This window comes from Propithecus coquereli, unplaced genomic scaffold, assembly GCF_000956105.1.
Source record: "Propithecus coquereli isolate 6110/MARCELLA unplaced genomic scaffold, Pcoq_1.0 Scaffold45, whole genome shotgun sequence".
Classification (NCBI taxonomy): domain Eukaryota; kingdom Metazoa; phylum Chordata; class Mammalia; order Primates; family Indriidae; genus Propithecus; species Propithecus coquereli.
In genome coordinates, this window is record NW_012150285.1 from 1,364,615 (window position 1) to 1,391,830 (window position 27,216).

Here is a 27,216-nt window from a genome sequence, read left to right on the forward strand (position 1 = left end):
AAGTCTGCATACTGATTCCAACTATGTGACTTTCTGGAAAAGGCAAAGATATCAAGACAATGAAAAGATCATTGGTTTCCAGGGATTAGAAGAGAGGGAGGTATGAATAGGGGAAGCACAGTGGACTTTTAGGGCAGTGAAACTATTCTGTACAAAACTACATTGATGGATACAAATCATTATACATTTGTCCAAGCCCACAGAATATACAACCCCAAGAGTGAGCCCTAATGGAAACTGTGGCCCTTGGGTTATAATGGTGCGTCGATGTACATTCATCGGTAGTGACAGACGCACCATTCTGGTTCTGAGTTTCGATAATGAGAGAGCCCACGGTGGTTTTAGGAAAGGGAGCATGTGGGAACTGTGTGTACTTTCCACTCAATCTTGCTAGGAATCTAAAACTGTTCTTAAAAAATAAAGTTTACTAAGTTTTAAAAAATGGAATTACCAAGTTAAAAAGTTAAAAAAAATAAAAATAAAAAAGTCCTTTCTGCCTCCTGAGTGGAGAATGGTCCAGAGATGAGCTAGAGTGAAAGCGGAGGCTGCCCCTGCGCGATTCTGCAGCAATTCAGTGAGAGCTGGTAACAGCCTGAGCCCAGGGTGGCCGCGGAAAGAGATAAGCGAGTGGACAGATGTGAGATGTGTTCTGGGAACAGCACCGATGAAACTTGCTGAAGGAGTGGATCTGCTGGTGCAGGGAAAGGACGATCCAAGATGAGTAGTGGTCCCGTTTGTTGAGAACTGGAAGACAGGAGAGAGTGGTGGGTGGCTGCCAAGCACAGGGGGTTTTTGGAATGGGAAATCATGACTTCCCTTGCAGTGTGTTGAGTATGAGATGCCCGAGAAATTCAAATGGAGTGATTAAGTGGATTATTTTTGTCTGTTTTTATTTTTGCTTTGTGGCAAAGGCAATTTAGTTCCCTAAAGCTAAAAGCTTCTCAAAAGTGACCTTTCCTGATTTTGACTTTTAATTTTTCACTTGTATAACTGAAAGGCCCATTTAGATGGTTTTTCAAAAATAAAAGAATAATCTGATTCAAAGATGTATTCAAGTGTCAAATTCCCCAGAAAGCTGCTTGCGGTTTTGAAATGAATTTTTCCAGCTCTGTGTCTATCCCCACTGAGGTTTAAATGATTTTGAAGCCGAGTTTCAGACAGCTCAGGCTCAGGTACCAAGTCCTTCCTCTAGTAGTCTCTGTAGGAGCACACTCAGAACCCTGTGCCTAAGAGTGCAAGCTCAGCTGGGAACGCAGGACTTACTATGCTGGATGATGAATGCTTGTTCATTTCTCGGCCATCCCTACTACACTGTAAGCAGGTTAAGAATAGGAATTTTATATCCTTAGTATTAGCATATATACAGTGCTAGGTATTTATGAATTGGATTAATACATAAACACATCTTTCTTGATGTCATAAAGCATGCAACTCATTAGTGAAGCACACAAAATGAGATGTGAGGGGAAATGGAAAGTCCCCTGGACTCAACTTTGAGCCACTGGGTTTTCAGTTAGAAATCCACTGCTGTCTTACCTGAAGCCAAGTCAATGGCGAAAAATGTAACCAAGCAACAAGTTGTTTTGTCTATGCAATGCCAATCAGTTTGATTTCTCGCACTGAATTGACTGAATTTAGTAATTTAGTAGTAATTTAGTAGATACTCTTCTTCTAAGGGTGATACAGTATCAGTGTTGGTATAGTTTGAGGATGTCCATAATACTTATGAAAGCTCTAGGTTTTACATTAGAGATTTAGAGGTTTTGATCCTTTCTTTTTGGCTTTTACTGAGAGTTGTGTTTTTTAAATCAAAGAATTTTTTGCTTTCTAAATTTAAAAAAAAGTCACTTGGTATTTAAAGAAAAAGAAATATCACTAATTTTTGTGATTTTAATTTATTCAGTCAACAAATATTTGAGTGCCACCAATAAAACAATTATTTTCTAGAATTTATACTCTGGTGGGAGAAGACAAACAAATTTCAAACAAATCATGTGTTGGGTGATAATTTAAGTGCTGTAGAGAAAAAAAATAAAGTCTGTCTGAGGAGATGGAGTATAGAGGAGACATGTGCATTTTTAGCCAGGGATCAGGGCCAGCAGCTCTGAGACTCTGTTTGATCTGAGGCCGGCATGAAGGGAGGATGTGAGCTGAGAATAACAAGAACATTCCAGACAGAGAGAAGAATAAGCGCAAAGGCCTAGTTGAAGACTGGCATATAATTATTCTTGAGTGTATTTGAATAACCAACTTCAATATTTTCCTTTTTATTACTTAAAGCAGACACTTACTTGCATTTCAAATAAGTAGGGCACCGGGCGAGTAACTATTTAATACCATATAATATTACCTTCTGAAATTCCTGTTTTTAGCAGTTTATATCTAGTGATAGAGATCTAAGTCCAGTGATTGGAAACCCTTGTCTGAATTATTGAAATATATGTAAACCACTTGATCGGTTTATCCCTTTGCCTTTCTATTCAATCATCAACTCTCCTCCTGCCGCAGAAAAGAGATTAAAAAAATTGCGAACAATAGAAAATGTAAGAATTATTTAAAAATAAAAATAAAAAAGAACAAAAAAATGAAAAAAACTAAAAAAAGAAAAAAGAAAAAATTTTAAAAATATAAGAATTTGGATGGACTGGGAGGCAGAGTAACACGTGACGTGACGAGAAAGTTCAGGGAGCCAACTGAGTGGAAACAATGCTTCGATGATCCTTGAAAGACTCAAGGGCTCTGAGCAAACACCTTAAGATCCCTTCAGCACTCGAGAAGTATTTGTTTCTTTCACTGTTATGGGAGCTGATTTTGGCCCATTCCTTTCATTCAGTAAAGGCCATCTCCTGAACAGTGCTTGCTTACCCATTGTTATAATCTGGGGAATTTTAAAGAAATTAGGTTAAATTTATTTTTTAAATATTTTCTATTGATAATATAGATGTCTCACAATCTATATTTGGCCTGATTCTGGGTAATAAGGATTAATGTGATTTTGCAATGTTGATTTTAATAATTACATTTCCAAGGACCATAATATTTATAATTATGTAAATAACATTTTCTACTACTTCATCATGCAAAACTTGCTGGCCAAGTTTTTCTCAAAGTGAGAAGGTATAGTTAAGATGGTCTGACTTAAAATATATAGACAAAAACTTGGGGTGTTTGGGGGGACCCCAGAAAGACTGAATAAGCATCCTTCAGTGCAAGTGAAACAAAAGGCCAAAGAGAGAATAAAATTACTGACTACAGGCGAATGAACTATAGACAGAGGCAACAAACGATGCCTCTGTGATTTGAAATTCAGTCAGAAATTAAAAGTACGCTGTGACTTATGATCTAGCTGCTTTCAAATAGTCCAAGCCATTTGACATAATTCAGGATGAGTATGAGAAGCATTTAATTTATTCATTCATCCATTCATCAATATTTATTGAGCACCTTCTATGTGCCAGGCACTGTGCTAAGTACTAATTTTAAATATCTGTAACACACGGTAGTAAAAGAGATAGACAAAATGTCAGTCTTTATGGAACTTAAATTCTATTACAGTAGGAGGGTCAGACAATAAATAGGTAGCACTTTGGGAAACTGAGGTGGGAGAATCACTTTAGCCCAGGAGTTCCAGATTGCACGACTGTGCAACAGCCTGGGCAACAGAGCAAGACCCTGCCTCTAAAAAAAAATAAAAAAAAAAATAAAATAAATAGGTAAGCATTATAGAAGATTGAATACTTGAGTAGTCCTCTCTCCTTCTCTCTTTTATTTCTTTCATTCCTTCTTTCTTTTTGTCTTCCTTCCATTTTTTCCTTCCTACTTTCAACATTTTTTACTCAAACTGTGTTTTGAGCACTGGTGAGGAGCCAGGAGTCTATAATTTCTCATCTGGCTTAGCTATAGACTCACTGCGTGACCTTGGGCAACTCGCTTTCTCTTTTAGGGGTGTTCCTTGGCCTGTAAAACAGGAATGGTAATCCCTACCTACCGTTTAGTTGAGAGGAACACATGAATTAAAATCTGTCAACTTACTTAAATGCGTAGTAATCCCTTTTATTTCCCAACCACAGTTGTGACATTAAAATACCCTTATATTTCTTACCAGTTAAAAATTTTTCTTTTTTGTGTGTGCACAATTGCACAATTCAGTTGATCTCCTTAAACACACACACGTGCCCACAATCCCTGTTCTTTCCTCCACGTGGCCTGGTTTGCTGGGTGATGCAGAGTGAGATGCTGACAGTCCAAAGGGCCCTTCGTAACACTGGTAATCAGTGTGAAGAGTTAGATCATTTTTGAGGCTCTGAAAATGACATAATGAAAGGGAATACAAATGTAAAAGACACAAAATTTCAAAACCGTAAGACTAGTTTGGAAACTTTAAAAAGAGAGTCAATATAACAAAATCTGTTGGAGAATTTGTCTCCAATCTGTTTCTAAAATACCTAGAGAAGTGATTCAAGAGAAAGGTCATAGATCGAAGAGATTTTCAAAGCTGACAAATGTTATTTATTTTACATATACCAAAATTTATTCTGGTATTTTTTCACTCACTGTGGCGCGGCGGGGAGGGGGGGGCGCAGAGAGAGATTTTTGCTGTTATCTCTCATCCTTTATTTTTAAAAATTTGATCATGAAAACTTAGGTCTTGCCAAAATGTTAGCTTATAGAGGTCTAATCCCACAATTGGGCAGAGATTACAAAATTTCCTTGAGGAGAAGGTGGTCTTATTGAAAGTTAGGGGGGCCCCTTGGGGGTCCATTGACCATCAAGCCTAGTACTGCTAAGGGAGCCACCGCCACAGCCGCTCCCTGGAACCTGCCACGCGTGCCCTGGCTGCCCGGACCTCTCCCAACGATTAGCCAAGCAAGGCTCCACAATGGACAGAATAGAGGTCCAGCCAGGACTTTGAAGGAGTCCCAAATCGGGAATGGGCAAGAGGCAGCAGTGGCAGAAGATTGCTTTGAGGGAAACAGGACCAAGCAAGGCAAGTAACAGTGTGCTAGGGGTGGAAAGTACTTTTCAGGCCCAGAGGGGGACCTGCCGTAGGCCACCGAATGAGTCCCTGGATAGGCCTCGGGGTGCCTCTTTTGTGGCTCCCTTGCTAGGCCTGCTGCCTCTCGGGGCAGGGCAGACTTCTCGGCCCTTGCCAGTGCTGCGCCGGGGAGCCCGAGCCTGTCGTGGTGCACTAGCGTCCAGTGTCACTCACTTAGAGAGGCCAACCCTGGCCACCCAGAGGGACAATTCAAGGCAATCATCCTGTGTTAATTCTCAGCATTGGACTTGTTGTCATCAGATATTTTCTTGTGTATTTATTTGTTTGTTTCGATATTCTTAGTCTTCTCTGAAGGAACATAAACTCCACAGTAGTGGGGATGTTATCTGTCTTTTTCATGGCTGCAGCCTTAGTTCCTAGAAGAATGCCTGCTGGTTCATAGCAAGTGCTCAATAAATAATTGTTAATAAATAAACAAATGCCCATTTTTATCACTATAATTTCAGCACTGCTCTATCTTAATTTCTGATTGGTCTCTAATCACCAATGGTTTGGAACATTACGGCTTTTATTAAATTTCTCCTGGTATATGTTTATTGACCTGTAAACATATACACGAGATTTTATTTTAAAGAGACCCTGTCATCTTTTTGCAGAGGGACAGAGGAGCCCCTTCTGTCCCATGACTGATAGTCAACCCAAAACAAAGAGAATGAGCAGATCTTGAAAAGGTATGTAGAAAAGTAACTCTGACGGTGACGTGGAGAATTAGAGCCGAGGCCAGTCAGGAGGAAGAGGGGATACGGGTTTATCAAGGACACTGGCAGGATGATAAGGAAATGAAATCTGAAGCCCCTTCAGGGCACAACAGTCTTGGCAGTAAGTTTCACAGGGGGGTGAGAGAGGGAGCAGTCAGAACAGACTCCGAATGTTCTACCTTTTCTGATGAGGTCAATGGTGATTCCACTGACTCATAATATATAACAGGTTGAGTTGTTTTGAGAAGAGAAAGAAGTGAAAATGGCACGGCAGGACCTTGGATATTTTGATTTTGAGGTGCTTGTGGGATTTACAAATGAGGGTTTTTAATAAATATTTAGAAATTGAGTTTGGACCTTAGGAGAAAAGTAGGGCTGGATATGTACAGTTCAGAATATAGGCATATGTGAGTGACAAAGCCCTGGGAGTAGACAAGAAAATCCAGGAAAGTATAAACAGATAAGAGGGAAGACCAAGGATGCTGGTTTGGAGGTGCAACATGCACGGTGGAAAAAACTGTGAGACTTTGGACAAGTTACTTAAGTTTCCCCTGCCTCAGTTTCTTCATCTGTGAAATCGATTACTTAATAATACCTACCTGAGTTGTTGAGAGGATAAATTTATTACACAAAAAGTACATATCTAGTATAGTGCCCAGCACATAATCCAGGTTATATAATTATTCCGTATGACTAGAAGAGGGATTTTTAAGGTAATATAGAAAGAAAGATAAGCCAGTTAAGAATACTGGCAAAGAGTGTTCTGAGTCAGAAGAGAATGAGAGAGAGCAGTGCGACAGAAGACAACACGAAGAGTCTGAACAAGAGGGTAGTCAACAGTGTGAAATGGTACAGGGAGCTTCTCAGAATGAGAGTCATCAGGGGCCCTCGGATGTGTTGGTTAAGGAGTCATTTGTCTCCTAAGCAATGGCAAGGTCAGGAGAACTGCATGTGTTTAAGAGAAAATGACCTCTGTTCAGAGATGATGAATTGAACACTTTCACTTCCCTCCGCTCTTCTTTCTTTTTTTTTTTTTTGAGACAGTCTCCCTCTGTTGTCCCAGCTAGACTGCAGTGGCATCATCATAGCTCACAGCAACCTCAAACTCCTGGGCTCAGGTGATCCTCCTGCCTCAGCCTCCAGAGTGGTTGGGACTATAGGCACACACTACCACATCCGGCTAATTTTTTCTGTTTTTTGTAGAGATGGGGTCTCACTCTTGCTCAGGCTGGTCTTGAACTCCTGACCTCAAGCGATCCTCCTACCTCAGCCTCCTATAATCCTCACACCTAGGATTACAGGTGTGAGCCACCACACCTGGCCTCACTTCCCTCAACTCTTAACACTTCACTGATGTAATAGTAAAGGTATTTTTTTCGTAAACAAATAGTGAAAAGGAAAAGACAGGAGATGACAACAACAAAATTTTGGAAACTGAAAAGCACCTAAGAAAAATGAAAATTAAAGCTGCAATGAAAGAAGCACAGAAGCAAGCTGAGTTGCTCAATAGAACCTCAGAAAGGGCCAGAAATTGGGGCTTGTAGGTGCCTCTGAAAGTGGGGTTGAAAGTTAAGATGAAAACGGAGTCTGCTTAAGAAGCAGTTGGAACTATTCTGCCTCCTTCATTCTGCCCCACCAAGGTGGACTGTCTTTCTCCCGTCGGGGTAGAAGATTGGGCACAGAGAGAGTAACAGAATGACTTTGTGGAAGGCTACAGCAGAAACAGGAGGGTAATGTGGAAGGCCATGTGCTGAATGGTGAGCTAGCGCAGCCCTATTCTCTCACTCTTCTCTCAGAACTCTGTAATCGGGTTTATATCTCCTGGAAGGAGAGTAGGAGACTTTTCTCTGGATGAATGAATACCTCAGAAGGTAAGACCTGCAGATACTGACAGGCAGGGGTCTCCCAGTGAATGGCTCAGCCAAATCCTCTCACAGCCACGCCCACCAGTTAACAAGCCCTGCTCAGCACAGGGCATTCCCATAGTGTTTTGTGCGTATGTCTGAAATCTTACCAAATGGTAGCCACGGATCACCAGTGCTGTCTGCTAAGCTGATACCATGAAAGTTAGAGACTAAAAGAAAAAAACAAAAAAGAGACAATGCAGGATAAAGAAAACTTAAGAAAAAAGGAAATGGAACATTCAGAAAACAAAAATGAGTACTTGAACTTAAATATTTTATAGTAGAAATTAAAATCTCACTTAACTTGTTTTTTCTTGCTGCATCCTAGCAGCATAGGTTCTCAGCAAATATTTGTTGAATGAGTGAAGAAAGGATTGCAAGGTAAAGTCAAGGGAATCCCACATGCAGATAGAAAAGAGACCCACGTGATCTATTCAGGAATTCTACCATCAAAATAATATAAATTCTGGCCGGACGTGGTGGCTCATGCCTGTAATCCTAGCACTCTGGGAGGCTGAGGCGGGCGGATTGTTTGAGCTCAGGAGTTCGAAACCAGCCTGAGCAAGAGCGAGACCCCGTCTCTACTAAAAATAGAAAGAAATTAATCGAACAACTAAAAATATATAGAAAAAATTAGCCGGGCACGGTGGCACATGCCTGTAGTCCCAGCTACTCGGGAGGCTGAGGCAGTAGGATCGCTTGAGCCCAGGAGTTTGAGGTTGCTGTGAGCTAGGCTGATGCCACGGCACTCACGCTAGCCCGGGCAACAGAGTGAGACTCTGTCTCAAAAAAAAAAAAAACAAAAAAACCAAAATAATATAAATTCTTAGTAAAAAAAATACAGAGAGAGAGAGAGTGAGAGAGTGAGAGAGAAATTAATAAAGAAATAACTCAGGGATTTAATTAATTTAAATAATTCTTCTTAACTGAAGGAACTGTTTCTAAGCTGAAGTGTCCACTGGGTGGCTAGGAAAATGTATGGAAAAAGAGTCAAAGAGCCATGCCAGGGCAGATCATCGTGAACTTTCAGAAAACTCAAGACAAAGAGAGAATCCCAAAAGCTTTGGTAAAGGTAGGGAATGAGATGATAAACTTACATTTACTGTGGCTGTGTAACAATAAATTACTCTAAAATTTAGTGGCTTAAAACTATAACATACTTATTATCTCTCGTGGTTGCTGAGAGACAAGAATCCAGGAGAGGCTCAGTTGGATGGTTCTGGCTCAGGGTCTCTCAAGGGGTTTTAGTCAGATAGTGGCTGGGGCTGGGAACCTTTCAAAGGCCTCTCTCCCATATCTTGGAACACTTGAATGGCTGGGGCTGAAATAACTGGGATACCCTGTGCATACCTCTCCCTCCCTCCCTCCCTCTCTCTCTTTCTCTCCCCTCCTGCCATATGGTGTCTAAATCATTGCTATGGTTGAATGCATGCGTTCATCCAAAGTTCGTATGTTGGGATTTAAACCCTGAGGTATTAAGAGGTGGGGACTTTGCGAGGTGATCGAAGATGGAGTCCTCATAAACGGGATTAATGCCTTTATGAAAGAGGCCTCAGAGAATTGCCTGGCCCTTCCATCTCTTTTGCCATGTGTGGACACAGCATTCTTCCCATCTACCATGTGAGGACACAGCAACAAGATGTGATCTTGGAAGCAGAGAGGAACCTTCACCAGACACTGGATCTGTTGGTACCTTGATCTTAGACTTCTCAGCCTCTATAACTGTAAGCAATAAATTTGTGTTGTTTATAAATTACCCAGTCTAAGGTATTTTATTATAACTGCAGGAAGAGACTAATTATAATCATGAAATCATGATGTGAGCCCTGAAGGAGAGAGAGAGAAAGAGAAAGAGAAAGAGAGAGAGAGAGAGAGAGAGAGAGAGAGAGAGAAGCCATATCACTTATTATGATCTAGCCTTGGAAGTCACTCAGCATCATTTGTACCTCATTCTGGTTACAAAGGTCCAAATAGAGGCAACATAGGTCCCAGCCTTGATGGAGGAGTGTAAATGCTACATTGTAAGAAGGGCATGTGGAGAAGAACAGAAAAACAATAAAAACAGTTTACACGCAAAGGATAGAGAATCACAATGGCATCACACTGGATGCCAAAAGATGATGGAACAATACCTTAGAAATTCTCAAGGAAAATAACTTTTAACCTAGAATTTTATATTTGGCAAAACTCAATAAAGAGTGAAGACAGGATAATGACATTTGTTTATGTTTAACTTCTCAAGAAATTTACTTTCTATATTCCCTTAACCAAGAAACTCCTGGGAGCTGTGCTCCATGGATAGGAAGCCTTAAAGAACAAAGAACATCCAAGAAATGAGACTCAACCAGGAGAGAGGTGAATGGAATCCCCAGCGTGTCAACTAAGCAGCAGTTTGGACTGGAGAAGACAGAGGACTCAGGGGTGATGTTTCCATGAACTTGGTATATTTTCCCCATATATTTGAGTTCCCTGAGAGCGTGTGGATAAATTAGTGATAAGTACATAGGAAACTTAGCAAACAAAGAATAAGACAATACCGAAAAGTATACACAAGAGTAAATATATCATAGTTCATATGTGTCTAAACTGGGAATAAAACCTGCAAAGTCATAGGAATATAAAAATTAATATTTAATTTATATTTGGGAAGTGGAAAATTGTGTGTGTGAGGGAAGCAGTGTGTTTAAGAAAGCTAAATCCTAATATTCAAAGGTCAAAGTCAATACATAATATCTAAAATTGAAAAAATAAAAAATGTCAACATAATTAAAAAACAGGGAGGCAAATACACTATACAAAGGAGAAGTGAGAGAGGTAAAAGTAGTTACTATTGGGAAGCAAAAAGGGAGGGGCAAAAATTATTCATAAAATTAATGTTTTACAGAAATATTTCATTAAAATTATATATATATATATTTGTGGGAATTTTTGTTCAAATTTTTTATTTTGTTTTGTTTTTGTTTATTTCAAAATATTACAGGGGTACAAATGTTTCATTTACAGGTATCCATTTTGTTATGCTTGGGTTAGGGTTATAAGTGTGCCCATCACCCAGACAGTGTTCCTTGTAGGTAGGTTTTCACCCATCCCCTCTTTCTTCTGTCCCCTCCCCCCAACTTGATTTCCATTGAGTTTTACTTCCCTCTGTGCACACATATGCTCATCAGTTAGCTCCAATTTATTATTAATTAATTAATTAATTTATGGGACAAAATCTTGCTTTGTTGCCTGGGCTAGAGTGCTGTGGCATCATCCTAGCTCTCAGCAACCTCAAACTCTTGGGCTCAAGCAATCTTCCTGTGTCAGCCTCCCGAGTAGCTGGGACTACAGGCATGCGCTACCATGCCTGGCTAATATTTGCTATTTTAAGTAGAAAGAGATGGGTTTCTCTCTTGGTCAAGCTGGTCTCGAACTCCTGACCTCAAGCGATCCTCCTGCCTCAGCCTCCCTGAGTGATAGTATTATAGGTGTGAGCCACCACACCTGGCCTGGTTAGCTCCAATTTAATAGTGAGTACATGTGGTGTCTGTTTTTACATTCTTTAGATACTTCACTTAGAATAATGGTCCCCAGTTCTATCCAAATTTTTACAAAAAGCATAAGGTCATCCTTCTTCATAGTTGAGTAGTATTCCATTGTATACATATACTACATTTTGTTAATCCACTCATGAATTGATGGGCACTTTCACAGCTTTGCAATTGTGAATTGTGCTGCAATAAACATTCACATGTAGGCATTTTTCTGATAAAATGAATTCTTTTCCTTTGGGTAAATACCTAGTAGTGGGATTGCTGGATCAAATGGTGGGTCTACTTTTAGTTCTTTGAGGAATCTCCAAACTGTTAGCCATAGAGGTTGTACTAATTTGCAATCCCATCAACAGTGTGTAAGTGTTCCTTTCTCTCTGCATCCATGCCAGCATCTATTGTTTTTTGACTCTTTAATAAAAGCCATTCTAACTGGGATAAGGTGGTATCTCATTGTGGTTTCGATTTTCATTTCCTTGATAATTAGTAGCATTGAGCATTTTTTATATGTTTATTGGCCATTAGTCTATCTTCTTTTGAAAAGCTTCTTGTTCATGTCTTTTGCCTACTTTTTAATGGGGTTGCTTGTTTTTTACTTGCTGATTTGCTTGAATTCTTTGGAGATTCTGGTTATTAGCCGTTGTGGAATATTTGCAAATATTTTCTCCCATTCCGTAGGTTGTCTATTTGCTCTGTTGATTATTTCCTTAGGTGTGCAAAAGCTTTTTAATTTAATCAACTCCCATTTATTTATTTTTGTTGTTGCTATGATTGCCATTGTGGTCTTCTTCATAAATTCTTTGCCTAGGCTGATATCTAGAAGAGTTTTTCCAACATTTTCTTCTAGAATTCTTATGATTTCATGCCTTACATTTAAGTCTTTTATCCAATTTGAATTAATATTTGTGAGCGGTGAGAGATATATTAATAGATCCTGTTTCATTTTTCTGCATGTGGCTATCCAATTTTTCCAGCACTGTTTATTGAATAGGGCTTCTTTTCCCCAGTGTATATTGTTGTGTGTTTTGTCAAAGATCAGTTGGCTGTGTGTAGATTGTTTTATATCTGGGTTCTCTGTTCTGTGCCGTTGGTCTATGTCTCTATTCGTGTGCTAATACCATGCTATTTTGGTTACTATAGACTTATAGTATAGTTTTAAGTCTGGTAATGTGATGCCTCCAGATTTGCTCTTTCCAGGAATTTGCCCATTTCCTCTACATTTTCGAGTTGATGTGCATGGTGATTTTCATAGTATTCACAGATGATGATTTGTATTTCTGTGGTATCAGTTGTAATATCTCTTTTTTCATTTCTGCTTGAACTTATTTAGGTCTTTTCTCTTCTATTCCTGGTTAATCTAGCAAGAGGTCTATCAAATTTGTTTATTTTTTAAAGAGCCAACTTTTTTTTTCATTGATCCTTTGTATTTTTTGTTTTCCATTTCGTTTATTTCTGGTCTGACTGTAGTTATTTCTTTTCTTTTGCTGGCTTTGGGTTTGGTTTGCTCTTCCTATTCTAGTTCCTTGAGATGTGTCATTAGACTATTAATTTATGATCTTTCTGTCTTTTTGATATACGCATTTTAAGGCTATGAATTTTCGCCTTAGGAGTGCTTTTGCTGAATCCCATAGATTCTGGTAGCTTGTGTCCCCTTTGTCATTCAGTTTGAGGAACCTTCTGATTTCTATCTTAATTTCATTACTGACTCAATAACTGTTCAGGAGCAGGTTGTTTAATTTCCATGACTTTGTGTAGATTTGAGTGTTTCTCTTGGAATTGATTTCTAGTTTTTTTCCACTGTGGTCTGAGAAAATACATGATACAATTTCTATGTTTTTGAATTTGTTGAGACATGTTTTGTGGCCTAAGATATGACCAATCTTGTAGAATGTTCCATGTACTGATGAGAAGAATGTTTATTCAGTAGTTTTGGGGTAAAATGTTCTATAAATGTCTGTTAGGCCCATTTGTTCTAGAGTCCCATTTAAGTCCAGTGTTTCTTTATTTATTTTCTGCTTGGATGATCTGTCCAGTTTGTCAGTGGGGTCTGCAAGTCCCCAGAAATTACAATGCTCCTGTTTATCTCTTTGCTTAGATTTAGTAGGGTTTGCTTTATGATTCTGGGTGCTCCTGTGTTAGGTGCATAAATATTTAGGATTGTTATTATATGTCTTCTTGTTGAATTACTCCCTTTACCATTATATAAAGACCATCTTTGTCTTCCTTTACTATTGTTGATTAGAAGTCAATATTATCTGATATGAGAATGGCTACATCTGCTTTCCTTTGGTTTCCATTTGCATGAAATATTTTTTTCCATCCCTTCACCTTGAGTCTGTATGAATCCATGTGAGTTAGATATGTTTCCTGGAAACAGGAGATACTTAAGTTGTATTTTTTCATCCATTCAGCCAGTCGTGTCTCTTGAGTGGGACATTCAGATCATTCACATTGATAGAATTGATATGTGGGATGCCATTCTGTTCATCCTGTTGGGTAGTGTCTTTGCTTTGTTTTACCTCTTGTGCTATTGTTTTATATGAGCTATGAGTTTTAGTTTTTTGATATTTTTACACTGGTGGGTGTCTGCTGTGCAGATCCATGTATAATGCATTTCTGAGTATTTCCTGCAGGACAGGGCTGGTCTTGACAAATTCTTTCAGTGTTTGCTTGTCTGGAAAAGTCTTTATTTCTACTTCATATATGACACTTAGTTTTGCAGGATACAAAATTCTAGGCTGGCAGTTGTTTTGTTTAAGAAGACCAAAGATGGGGCCCCAATCCCTTCTGGCTTGGAAGGTCTCAGCTGAGAAGTCTACAGTTCTCCTTTGTAAGTTACTCTCCGTTTTTGCCTCACGGCTTGTAGGAGTTCATCTTTTGTGTTGACTTTGGCCAGTCTCATGACTGTGTGTCTTGGTGATTGCCTCTTTGCAATGAATTCCCCGGTGTTCATTGAGCTTTTTGTACATGGATGTCTAAATCCCTAGCAAGACCAGGGAAATTTTCCTCAATTATTTCCTCAAATAGGTTGTCTAGCCCTTGTGTGTTTTATCTTTTACCCTCATGGATGCCTATGATTTTTATGTTAGGGTGTTTTACATAATCCCATATTTCTTTTAGGCTTTGTTCATTCTTCTTAATGCTCTGTTCTTTATTTTTGACTGAGTTATTCAAAAGAGTTGTCTTCAAGCTCTGAGATTCTTTTTTCTGCCTGCTCTAGTCTATTCTTAAAACTTTCCACTGTGTTTTGTATTTCCTTAATTTTTCATTTCCAGAAGTTCTATTTTTTTTTTTTCAATATGTCTATCTCTTTTGTGAATTTTTTATTCATTTCCTGGTTTGTTTTTCTGGTTTCTTTGAGTTGGTTTTCCATTTTCGCCTGGATTTCATTCAGCTTCCTTACAATCCATATTTGGAATTCTTAATCTGTCATTTCAACATTTTCATTTTGGTTGGTAGTGATTGCTAGAGAGCTGGTGTTCCCTTTTGAGGGTGTCCTTTTGCTCTGATTTTTCATACTTCTGGAGTTATTTCATTGATTCCTTCTCATCTGGGGCAACTGTCACTTCTTATTTTTGGACTTTCTTTTGTTTAGATGGGGCTTTTTTTTCTTCCCTCCTTACTTGTAAGGGTATATCTGTAGCATATGTTGGGTAAGAACATTTGGTTTTGCTCATGGGTGCTTTCATGGAGGTCTACGTTCTGGATGGATGCCTTGGTTATAGATATCCTTGGTGTGGTGGTTTTCTCAGTTGCCAGTTGTTTGTAGGCTATAGCAGTGGTGAGGTATGTGTGTGGGCAGATTCCCTATGTCTCTTTGATGAAGGACGATGGAGGTCTTTGAGATCCTTTCTCTTTCCTCAGCCCTCTGGTCTTCTTAACCGTGTGGATTATATTGGCATGTCCAGTTTAATCTCTGAGATAGCAGGTGGTGCTTGTGGGTAAGAATATGTAGGTTTGCAGCCATGTTTTCTCAGTCTTTGAAACCCACTAAATACAATAAATAAATTTACAAGGACAAAGAAAAAGAAAGAAGACATAAAAAGCTAGGTAGAAGTTTATATGGTTGGGGACAGAGGGCCCTCATTTAGAAAAGGAACACAAAATTTGATATGAAAATGAGTATGTATTTAGAATATGAAAATACATTAAAACAAATTACTAATTTTAAAAAGTTAACAAACACCATGAATCATAAAAATAACAATATTTTTATTAACTGTCAAACATTGTATAATACTTTTTTTCTTATATCCTTTGGCTATATATCTTTTGATCTCCTCTTCATAGAATAAAATGTTAAAATATAAGTTTTTTGGAGAGAATGGAAAGGTCTTCCTTCTGTAATGTTTGATCAAAAATTTTTTTTTTTACTGATGGCTTAGAAAAGTTTTTATTATTTTTCTTTCCTATTTCATTAATTCTTAATATGAATTTTCTGTTAACCCTTTAATAAATAAATTTATAGACAAGAAAATATTCTTTTTATAAGGCTAAGTGAGGAATCTGTAATTTCTTATGTATTTTATTGAAATAATACTAAATTTATTTCCAAATTGAAATAGTTATACCCTACAAATACCAGACATATATGAAAATTCTGATCAATCCTTTTGTGTGTAATTCCTATTAAAATGGAAAATATGTGTGATGTATTTATAATTATGTATACTGAGTTATTAAATAAATTCTGAGGAGAAGAGAACTTCTGTTTTAATTAGGAGTCAATGAGAATCGAATCCTCAGATTACAATTTATACATGGTATCTTTGAAAGAATTTTCCCAGACTTGCTTCTGGCTCAGAGTCACATGACACTGGCCCTGCACGTTTGTGTCATGACAGCCATGGAGGGTAGTTGAAGTAGTCTTGAAAACCATTTTACACTAGGATGGTTAGTGATCATATGGAAGTAACTGTGAATCTCATTTCATTTCTCATTTAGAATCCTTCTAAATTCAAACTAAATGTAGCCCAAATTCAACTTCCTATTGGCCAGATCCCAAAAATGCCTTCAGCAGCTCCAAAATAACCCCTACACAAGGAAAAATGAAATAGAAGGACTTCCTAATGGAATAAGACAGCAATCTTAGTTAATCTTAGCCAACTCTGGTTAAAATACCTTGCCTTTAATATTTTACAAAAACATAAAACCATGTGGGTATATTGCTAGGGCTCCTTTTAGGAACTTGGAGATGAAGGACTCAAGTTTAAGCTACGTTAGTTTTAAGGTTAATTTGCCTGTAATAATAGGAATAAAATTTTAGAAAACAAATTGTGTATAACTGGCTTGACAAACCAGAGAAAGTTGAGATCTGAGCCAGCAGCAGGAGGATCCTAGAGGCAAACTAAATTCCCATTGCAGATCTTGAAGGAAGATCAGAAATCAGAAACTCCAGACATTTATGAAAGTGGCAGTAAATACTGATCTGAAAATACGAAGACTGATTGTAAACCATCCACTGTAATAGTGAGAAAATGTTCCACACACACTGCACCACTTCTCTCTAACCCTACCGAACTCATGGCTTTCAATATCTCGCTTTCCCTTTATTTTCCGTTTAATTTTAAAATACAATTATTTTAATTAAAATAAGCAGTCAAATTTCCAGCCCTCCATCTCCAACCTGTACAATAGGGTAAACGTCAATAACCGCAGTCCAGCAGAAGACTGGAGGTTTATTCTCTGAATGGGTTAAATCAGAGAGTCTCTGGACTCAGGAACACTTGATAGAGCTGAGTGTGTGTAGGGGGGTCCCCAACACGGTGATTCAGTTCAAATCTAAATATTGAATGGTGAGGTTCCCCCTTCTGTTCTCCCCTACTTTTCTTCTTTGGTTCACTCAGGAAAATGTGAGAGGGCAGATGAGAGATTTTAGAATTCCTCTCTGGTGAAAATAACCTGCCCAAAAGGAGAGATTTCCGGATATTGACATTTGGGGTCCTCCAACAAAAGTGTCCAGTGTGATCACCCTCCACACCTCCACTGATGAGCCCCGCACAAAGTTTTTAATTAGCTTTCAGTGCCTCTCTCTGAAATGTGAATAGATAGCCAGAGATCATCTGATGATTGGGAAAGCCTTTGGCACAAAGGACTGAGAGCAGAACAAATAAGAAAATAAGACAATAAGATGGAAGAAAACATCATCATCAACAACAACATTCTAACAACATTCTAATATCCTCAGAACTAAAGATGTGGCATCCCTAAAATAAGAACAAGTGTCTGTAGAAATGTAACATTCATAAAAGAAAAAGAGAGCACTTGGAAATGAAAAGTATGATAATGAAAAGGGAAATATTAACTGAAGTGTTGAAAGAACAACAACAAAAAAGAAATAGAAAATGAAAATAAAATATAAGGAAATTAAAATCCAACCCAGATGGTCTACAATCTGAATAGTGGGAGCTCCAGAAAGAGAAAATAGAGAAAGCAGAGAAGATGAAGTTATCAAAGAAATCATTCCAGATAATTTCCAGAACAACAAAGGACTTGAAAAATGAACATATCATTGTGTCATTCTGGAACACTGAAGAGAAAGAGAAGTTTCCAAAAACATTCAGAGGTGAAAAATAGTCACAGGTGAAGTTTTGGAGCCAGAATAGCTTTAGACTTTTTATGAGTAGCCCTAGAAATTAAAAGACAAGAGGGTAATGCTTGAAAAATTCTCAGTGAAATTACTTATAATCTTTAACTTGATCCTCAGCCGAAATATTAGTCAAGTGTAAAATAGAATTTTAAAAATATCAGACATGCAAGAATTTAGAAAGCTTGTAACACATATATGCCCCAAAGTTGAGTGAATTAATATGCCTTCAACATGGCAGAAAATCTGTAAGTATCATCTAAGACTGATAACGAAGAAATAGAAGTATGAGACATGGGATTTAGAGATTTGCAAGTAGCCACCAGAAGAAACATCAACAAGACTTAACAGTGACTGGGAGAATTGAGGTACCAGGGAGCCTCTGAAGACTTATGCTCTCCATTGCAAGTATTGTACTACTTTTTGAAAATGATGTGCACATATTATTTTGACTTGAAAATAATTTTATTTGAAAATCTAAAGGGAAAGTGAGTGAAAAGATGGAAATTGAGATAATAAAAGCAATGACTATAACAAAGTGAGAGATAGACGTGGTGGGAGAATGAAGCATTTTGTCTACAGAGAACTCTTACACATGTGAAGCTCTTTAATCCTGAGAGAGGCAATGACTGAGAGAGACAAATATCATCGCACCATTTTAGGGATGAGGAAGCTGAGGCTCAAGGAAGTCAAGGGAAATTGTCCAGAGTCACACAGGTTGGAAGCAGCAGCATTAAGGCTGAACCCAAGTCTGTTTGGTTCCAAGGCTCAATCACGTTCCACTACACAGTTTTGAATGTTGGCAAACAAGAGAAGAGAGAGGTATTGGGACCCAGAATGAGGAGAAGACAGTGAGTTTTTGGTAGAGGAAACACATAAACATTCAGGTAAGTTGAAGGGAAAGAGTCATCAGAAGCCAATAATTGAAAGTATAATATGAGAGAGAGAAGGAGTAATTGACCTGCATCTTTTTGGAGGACACAGAATGGTGACATGGGCAAGAGTTTGCCTTGAGAAGGAATAAAGTTGCTTTGACTTCTGAAACAGGTGGGAAGGAGGTAAATGTGGGTGAAGTTGCTATTAGGCTGGAACTTGGAGAGAAGGGAAATTGAGGTGTTTATACTGTTTTCTCCATGAAGTAAGAGGCTAGTTATTCTCTTGCAAATAAATGAGGGATAAGCTGGATCTTTACCAGTGATTAATGGGGAGAAAAGGGAGTTATAAAGTGACTGGAACAATCAGGAAAGAGAGTAGAGTTGCCAGATTTAGCAAACAAAAGCCAGCTTGCCCAGTTACATTCGAATGGCAGATTGACAACACATATTTTATTAGTATATGCCCTAAAGATTGCATGGTACTTTATCTGGCAGCCCTTGAAGAGAGACACTAAAGCATGCATAAAGAACAGCAAAGCCATTTGAAATCAGAAATTGGGAATGAAGCAACCTTAATGTGTATTAGGCATCAGATGGTAAACTCCGTGTGATGAGAAATAAGGTAGGAACACTGGTCTTGGCTTCCAGGCAGCAGCGGAAAGGGAGTTGGGCTGGCAGCCAGGAGATAGCTCGAGGTTGCAATTCTTAGGGCCTCTCTTGAGAGCGTTGGGAAGAGATGTGTGTGGGAACTGGAGACTTGGAATTGGCAGGAAGCAGCTTTGCCTACTTTCTAATTTTGCCCGAGTGGGTCTTCTATGTTCTATATATCCCCTAGATGTGCACTAAAAATGAATATTACTAAACAATTATCTGCAAAGTATTTGGACTCTTTAAAACATTGGATCAATATTGAGTGTTGTCCTTACCAATGGTATTCACAAGAAAAGCAGATTTCCCCAGTGAAGTTCTTTAACCTCTTTGAGGTTTATCATGGTGGTTTGGAGTCGTGATTAAGAGTCTGCAGCTTGTCTATGGGCATATTCCACATTAATCAAGTTGCTTATTGTGTCTGGGACTCAGCTTCCTTGTTTTGTATGAGCTAATTTGTAGGGTCATTGTAAGGATTAAATGAGTTAATATGTGTAACACTTACAATCTGGCACACAAATACTAAGAGTACAACCTTACATTAGATATCATAGGCAGGCAATGAGAGGTTTTAGAAAACATTCATTAAAAGTTAGGTGTTGTGGTTCATGCCTATAATCCCAGTGACTCAGGAGGCTGAGATGGGAGAATCCCTTGAGCCCAGAAGTTCGAGACCAGCCTGGGCAACATATGGAGACTGTCTCTAAAAAAATGAAAAAATTAACCAGGTGGGGTAGTGCACTGTGCCTGTAGTCCCAGCTACTGGGGAGGCTGGAGCAGGAGGATCACTCGAGCCCAGGAGTTTGAGGCTGCAATGAGCTATGATCTGGCCACTGCACTCCAGCAGGGGTAACAGAGCTAGACCCTGTCTCCTAAAAAGAGCACCCCAAAACATTCATTAATATACATACATATACACTTTGTATACATATACAGAAAATCAATGGCTTAAAAAGGACATTCATTAGGATACTTTTATGTACATTGTTGACATGTACAAATTTAAAACTTTAAATCTGGAGGTCTGCTTCCCTGCAGGAACATACATTTCAATCCCTTAAGTGTTCATTGACTGATGGCATTTGAGCTAGGAGACAAGGCATTTGCAGTATTTAAGTTTTAGAACACAATTCTGCCACTCACTAGCTGGGAAATGCACAAGTTACTTAAGCTGTCTGAGTGACATTTCCCTCAACAATAAAATGAGCAGCAATGCTTGCTTGCTTCACAGAGCAGTAGTGTTAAATTAATGTATCACATGCTTGACACAGACCAGGTGTGAAATTCACATTAATTTATTTCCCTTTAAAAAATTCATGAATTAGTGTGTGGGGGGTGGGGTTTCCAAGTCCCCACTTTTGTTACACTGGATAGACACAATATACCCTCCCTTTTATCCTCAGACATGGTCGGGGTCTATTCTGAAGTCTAGGGGACTGTTATCTTAGTTTCCACATTGTATGAACTTACTGTTGTTGAATTCCCTGGTATGTGTGAATTAACTGTCGCTTAATTTTTTTTTTTTTTGCAAACTCATAAAATCCCAGAAGCCAGGGGTCTGTTGTTTATTCATTCAGCCTCCTTCTGAGTCATTCAGGTACAGGGTGTGCCTATCAATTGAAACTGCACAGCGAGGAAGTTTTGAGTTCACATCTGCCGGGATGGTAAGCGGTGCGACCAGGGGCCGGGTGGAAGCCTTCCTTGTAACAAACAGCAGGGCAGGGGCAGAAGTACCCTGAACTTGCCACTCAGGCAGATCTGACCGAGACCACCTCTCACCCTCACGTTCTTAAGCAGCATCAAGGCAGAAGGTAAGGATGGGCGAGGTGCGAGTACTGAGATTTGGGGACCTTTGAGTTGCCTCCTAAGTAGAATGTGAGAGCCGGGCGCCCACCACAGCTGGGCAGGGCGGCTCTTCCCCTTTGGAAATTCCTGAGCTGCCCAAGCTTTTTAAATCTCTCAGGCCTCGTCAGCAGCCCACCTCCTCTAAGGCCTCGCCATTGGCCAGAATCTGGGACAAACGGCCTGACTTAGAGCCCAGCTGAGCGAGGGAAACCCCCACCCAACACTAGGTCGGCGCTGGCCCATTTCACAGTGCACGCTGGGGAAGCCACTTTCCGCCCCTCGGACAACAAGTTTCCAGGCAGCCGGGATCAGGCGTGGGGGAATGACAGCGCACCGGAATCTCCCGGCCCCTTCTCCCTCCATACCTGTCGCAGCCCCTTCCCAGCCTCTCCTTCCCAGAGCGCAGCTCGGGTGTCCCCCGCCCCCTCGAAAGTGGCCCTGGGGGCGCCTGGCCAGTCTTGGGACTTGGATCCTCCTAGCGCTGCGGGCAATGAGGGACCAGGGAGGTGCGCTACGAGACGCCGGGTCGTCCGCTGCCCCCTAAGACTTTCGGGAGAAAAGTTTGCAAAGGGTCTCCACCGCCTCTCTTCTCCAGGGCTCCAGAGTATCCTCTTCCACCGCCGGGAGCGGCGGATATCTGGGCGCTGGCAGTGATTTATACATTAGAACCCGGGGTTACCAGGCTCCGCCCCTCCTGTTTTTTTTCTGCCCCAGTTCTTTTCTGGACCGTGTTTCTCAGCAGCGCAGATCCGGGAGCCCCCACCCGCAGGCGGAGGGCGTGGGGGGGCAAAGCGTTAACCCCTCCCAGTCTCTTCCTAGAGAAGCCACTCGGCCCTGGCGCGGCGCTGCGCGACTTCGCTTTGCTGGCAGGAGCCGGCCGCGGAGAACCCGACAGGCCATTGGAGTGCACTGCTGCGGAGGGAGGGGACCCCGACTCCAGTGAGTTTGCGAGAGCGCGACGCAGTCAGTCGGGGCAGCGGCAAGATGCGGAGCGCGCCGTGCAGACCCGGAGCTCTCCGAACGCAACTCCGCCCTGCCTGAGCGAGGTAGGGGCTGCGAGCAGCGCGGGCCGGGGGTGCGGGGAGACTCCGGGAGCCCCTCTGCGAGAGGGCTTTGGTGTCAGAAACGAATTTTTAAACTGAACAAAGCATACAAAAACTTTGAAAGCATCCGTCTCTGGGCTCTGAGAACTTGCATCTCTGGGCTACTAAGGAACGAGCCCCACTCGATGGGACTGTTCTTGGGCACTGGTGATTTGTGGAGTTTGGAAAAGGGTTAATTCCCAACCGTAGAACTGACTGGGGCGGGGGAGTGGGAGCTGCGGGAGGTCTGAGGAGAGGAAGGGAAGGAGCTTATTTTTGGAAATCCTATAGACAAAGAATATAGGGGACGGGGTCCTGGCTTAAACTCGCACTGCCGGCGAGCAGAGTGCGGAGTAGTGGGGGGGGGACACGCGGAGCTTCTCGGCGTGAGCAGCCCCTGCTGTTCCGGGAATTGCTGGAATTTTCCCTGCCTCTATTACTTCATTTTTCTCACATTGCTGCATTACCTTGAAACATTTAAACAACTTAAAAGTACACTTCTGCTGACAATGCCTTGTGTCGTTCCTTTCTAACTTTATTGTTCTATGAGAGGAGGCAACATGTTGGGGAACGGCAGTAAATGCAACTGCCCACGCAAGTTTAGTAATGCACCGAAGGTCCGTAATGCGAGTTTCTAGAAAGTGGTTTTGCACTCGAAGTTAGAAATGTGTGGCATGTATTGTTATCATCAGTAGCATGACTTCTCTCTCTTACGTGTGTGCTCTGGCTAAACTAAACTAAAAATATGCAATCAATTAATGTACGAAACTTCTGGGATTTGCTGCAATCTCTTGTGAATGGTTTTCACTGAATACTTTTAAATTTACTTGAACTGGCTTTCGGAAAAAAAAAAAAAAAAAGAAGAAGAAGAAAGAAAAGGCAGTTGCTTCACCGAGCTTTCCTGTTTACCGCAAGGCGGGGCGGGCCGGGCTGCCCACACCTCACTGCGCCCTCGGACCCTCAGCACATCTGCTGCTAGAGAGTTATTAATAGAACCCAGAAAATGACTTACGCTGTCAAATAATTTTCGTGCAAATATGATTTCTTGCATGGCAATGGGGAGGAGGTGCTCATCTCTTTGAGCTGGGGGTGTGGGGTGGGAGGCAGAGATGCGCGTCCCGCCCTCAGATTGGCAGCTGTGGTCTTTTCGGAAGAGAGCGTGGGCTGGTGGTGAGAACGCAGCTGAGCTGGTGACTGCTTCAGAAAATCTCCCCGCTAGAAATCGGAGTTGGGGGGCTGGTGGGTCAGTGGGGAGGATGGGGCTTGGTGGGGGTGGAGCGAGAGGGCCAGAGTGGAGTTAAAATGGGGCGCACTTCCCCAGGTTTCCCATTTCCCTTGGAGTGAATATGACTCTAGAGAGAGTTTTCATCTTGTCCAGTTGGAGTTTTGCCTTTAGGTAGACTTTTGGGTTTTCTTCCTCCTCTTCCTTTTCTGCAAGAAATAATAATCAGATTTTTTTTAAAAATTCCCTCTCCCTGAGCTCTCCCCAAGTTTCCCTAAAACAAATCAACAATAGCGAAATTGGAGCAATGCCTTAACTAGAATGAATTATGACAGTGTGCTGTGGCTTTTTCCCTGACTTTCTGTTCTGTGACTTGTTTAAGGCTGCGGTTTCCGAGGCCCTCTCCAGCCAAGGAAAAGCGACACAAAAAGCCTGGATCTTTCGCTGAACCACCCTTGCAGCGATTGAAGGTTCTCTCGGCCTCGCCCTCTAGCGTTCGTCCGGAGAGGCGCCACCCCGGGTTCCTGGGGACACAGTGCGGCATTATGGGGTCCACCAGCATCCCGCTGGTCAAGGCCCTCCGCAGCTCGGTCTCCGATTATGTCAACTATGATATCATCGTCCGGCATTACAACTACACGGGAAAGCTGAATATCAGCGCGGACAAGGAGAACGCCATTAAACCCACCTCGGTGGTGTTCATTCTCATCTGCTGCTTTATCATCCTGGAGAACATCTTTGTCTTGCTGACCATTTGGAAAACCAAGAAGTTCCACCGCCCCATGTACTATTTTATTGGCAACCTGGCCCTCTCAGACCTGTTGGCAGGAGTGGCCTACACAGCCAACCTGCTCTTGTCTGGGGCCACCACCTACAAGCTCACGCCCGCCCAGTGGTTTCTGCGGGAAGGGAGCATGTTTGTGGCTCTGTCTGCCTCGGTGTTCAGCCTCCTGGCCATCGCCATCGAGCGCTACATCACCATGCTGAAGATGAAACTCCACAACGGGAGCAACAGCTTCCGCTCCTTCCTGCTCATCAGCGCCTGCTGGGTCATCTCCCTGATCCTGGGCGGCCTGCCCATCATGGGCTGGAACTGCATCAGCGCGCTGCCCAGCTGCTCCACCGTGCTGCCGCTCTACCACAAGCACTATATCCTCTTCTGCACCACAGTCTTCACGCTGCTGCTGCTCTCCATCGTCATTCTGTACTGCAGGATCTACTCCTTGGTCAGGACGCGGAGCCGCCGGCTGACCTTCCGCAAGAACGTTTCGAAGGCCAGCCGCAGCTCCGAGAAGTCGCTGGCCCTGCTCAAGACAGTGATCATCGTCCTGAGCGTCTTCATCGCCTGCTGGGCGCCGCTCTTCATCCTGCTGCTGCTGGATGTGGGCTGCAAGGTGAAGACCTGCGACATCCTCTTCAGAACCGAGTACTTCCTGGTGTTAGCTGTGCTCAACTCCGGCACCAACCCCATCATTTACACTCTGACCAACAAGGAGATGCGCAGGGCCTTCATCCGGATCGTGTCCTGCTGCAAGTGCCCCAGCGGAGACGCCCCCGGCAAGTTCAAGCGACCCATCGTCGCCGGCGTGGAGTTCAGCCGCAGTAAATCGGACAACTCATCCCACCCCCAGAAAGACGAGGCGGACAACCCAGAGACCATTATGTCTTCTGGAAACGTCAACTCTTCTTCTTAAAACTGGAAGCTGCCGACCCACCGGAAGCTCTTACAAGGTCACCCACCGCCCCAGCGTTTGGAAACGAATCTCTGGGCTTCCACTGCTGCCAGGGGGAGCTGCTGCGAGCCAGAGGGAGGAAGAGGGAGAACACGAACGGCCTGGTGGGGCCGGGTGTCGGTGGGTAGTTAGTTCCTGTGAACAATGCACTGGGAAGGGTGGAGATCAGGTCCCGGCCTGGAATATGTTTCCTCCCCCCACCCCTTGGAGCTTTGATTTTGCACTGAGCCAAAGGTCTAGCATTGTCAAGCTCCCGAGGGGTTCTTTTGGCCCCTCCTCAAAGACTAATATCCCCATGTGAAAGCGTCTGTTTGTCTGGAACTTTGAGGAGAAGATGTTTTCTTTCACTTCAGTTTCAAACCCAAGTGAGTGCCTGCACTTCTGCTTCTCTGGGGATGCTTTGTGGGTCCCGCCCTCCCTCCTCAAAATTCTTTTACTTTATATTTTAACTACCTGGCATTCATCAGACCTGAAGTTGTGGCATGGTCCATTTCCTGATCATCTGTAGCAGGTAGGCTGCGTGGAGTAGGTAGGCGGTGAGGAGACGGAGGTGGTTTGGAGGTGTAGAGCAATTTTCATTTGCTGAGGCCAAAGTTTCCATGTAAGCAGGATCAATTTTTTGAATTTGGCTGAAGGCACTTTGATTTTTTTAAAAACCATCTTTCAATGAAATGTGTTACAGTTTCACATTCACTATGGCTGAAATCTGCCTAAGGAATTCCACTTTATCTAAATGATACCAGCCAGGATCCTTAGTGTCATAGGAGAAGCAAACAAGCAAAACAAGGTGAAAGCTGACCGGGTTAACTTTTGTAAACCAAGGGAGATTTCCTAATGAATTAGTCTAACAAATACAACATCTGTCTTTGGCACTTTTGTTGATGTTTATTTCACAGTGTTGTGCGATCATTTTGAACAACAAGATGATTGTATTTTGTGTGAAAAGTACTTTTTGTGATTTTTGAATGTATTTGTTTCGGTGGGGATCATTTTATTGGATTTTTTTCTAACCTGTGTTAACACCATTGAATGTGTATTTCTCAAGAAAACACCACCCTCTCGTGCCCTTAAAAAAAGCATTACTTTAACTGATAGGGAATACCACAAGTTTTTCAGTTCAGCTGTTCATTAGATAGTAATTGAAGATATGTATAAATTTTACAAAGAATAAAAATATATTACTGTCTCTTTAGCATGGTTTTCAGTGCAATTAAACGAAGAAATGTCTTGTTTAAAAAATAGTATTTAATAGGTTTCTGACTTTTGTGGGTCATTTTGCACATAGCTTTATCAACTTTTAAACCTTAATAAATTGATTTTTTTTAAAGATCCCTTTGTGAAGAGCATTTTTAAAAATAATTATTGAGACATTCTATTTGACTTTGTGGCTCTTTGGAATCAAAGTTAAGGGCAAGTTTTTCTTATTCTTTAAAGGATTTTTACCTTGATTAACTAGGGTGTGAAAAGAATGTGGTTTGTTTAGAAACCGCTCTATCTTTTTCAGGAAGAGAAACTTCAATAAGTTAACATTGAAGAGTAGTAAAGAATGAAATTAAAACCACCAACCTTTTGAATAGCACATTGGCAAGTAAATGTAATTGTTTGAGTTTTAAATTGCATTCAAGTCAAACTAAATTAAGTACAAAAATTCTGTCCTAAAAATGTGGATTTTTAAAGAATTAATGTACAACAATGTGGTTGCAAAGCTAATTTAAATTATGAGACTCAAAGATAAGTTCAAAAAAGCATGCATTCTTGGCTTTCCACCCATGTGCTAGGGAAGTAGGGGTATGGATATGGGAGGTAATAAATCATTTTATTTCTTTTAGGACACTGTTTTGGCTTCTCCCAGCCTTTCTTCTGAACCATATGCAAGTATACAATATTGATGAAATAGCTAGTTGTAGAATGTGAGCTGAGTAGCATAGCACCTTTTTTATCTGAAAACTTTCAATTCATAGTATCTGAAAGCTTTAACATTCCCGGTCCTTAATGTCTCCAACTACAAAATGAAAGCAAAGCACTTTACAGTCATCA

At 41.2% G+C, this 27,216-nt stretch overlaps 1 protein-coding gene across 1 annotated transcript; it reads left to right on the forward strand.

Moving 5' to 3' along the window:
* The first annotated feature begins 21,059 nt into the window (after window positions 1-21,059).
* On the forward strand, window positions 21,060-26,502 carry S1PR1 (sphingosine-1-phosphate receptor 1). Its single transcript, XM_012654910.1, has 3 exons — window positions 21,060-21,108; window positions 21,962-22,188; window positions 23,829-26,502. Exon 3 carries the CDS (start codon window positions 23,992-23,994, stop codon window positions 25,138-25,140), a length of 1,149 nt encoding a protein of 382 aa, XP_012510364.1. The 5' UTR covers window positions 21,060-21,108; window positions 21,962-22,188; window positions 23,829-23,991; the 3' UTR covers window positions 25,141-26,502.
* The last annotated feature ends 714 nt before the right edge of the window (window positions 26,503-27,216 follow it).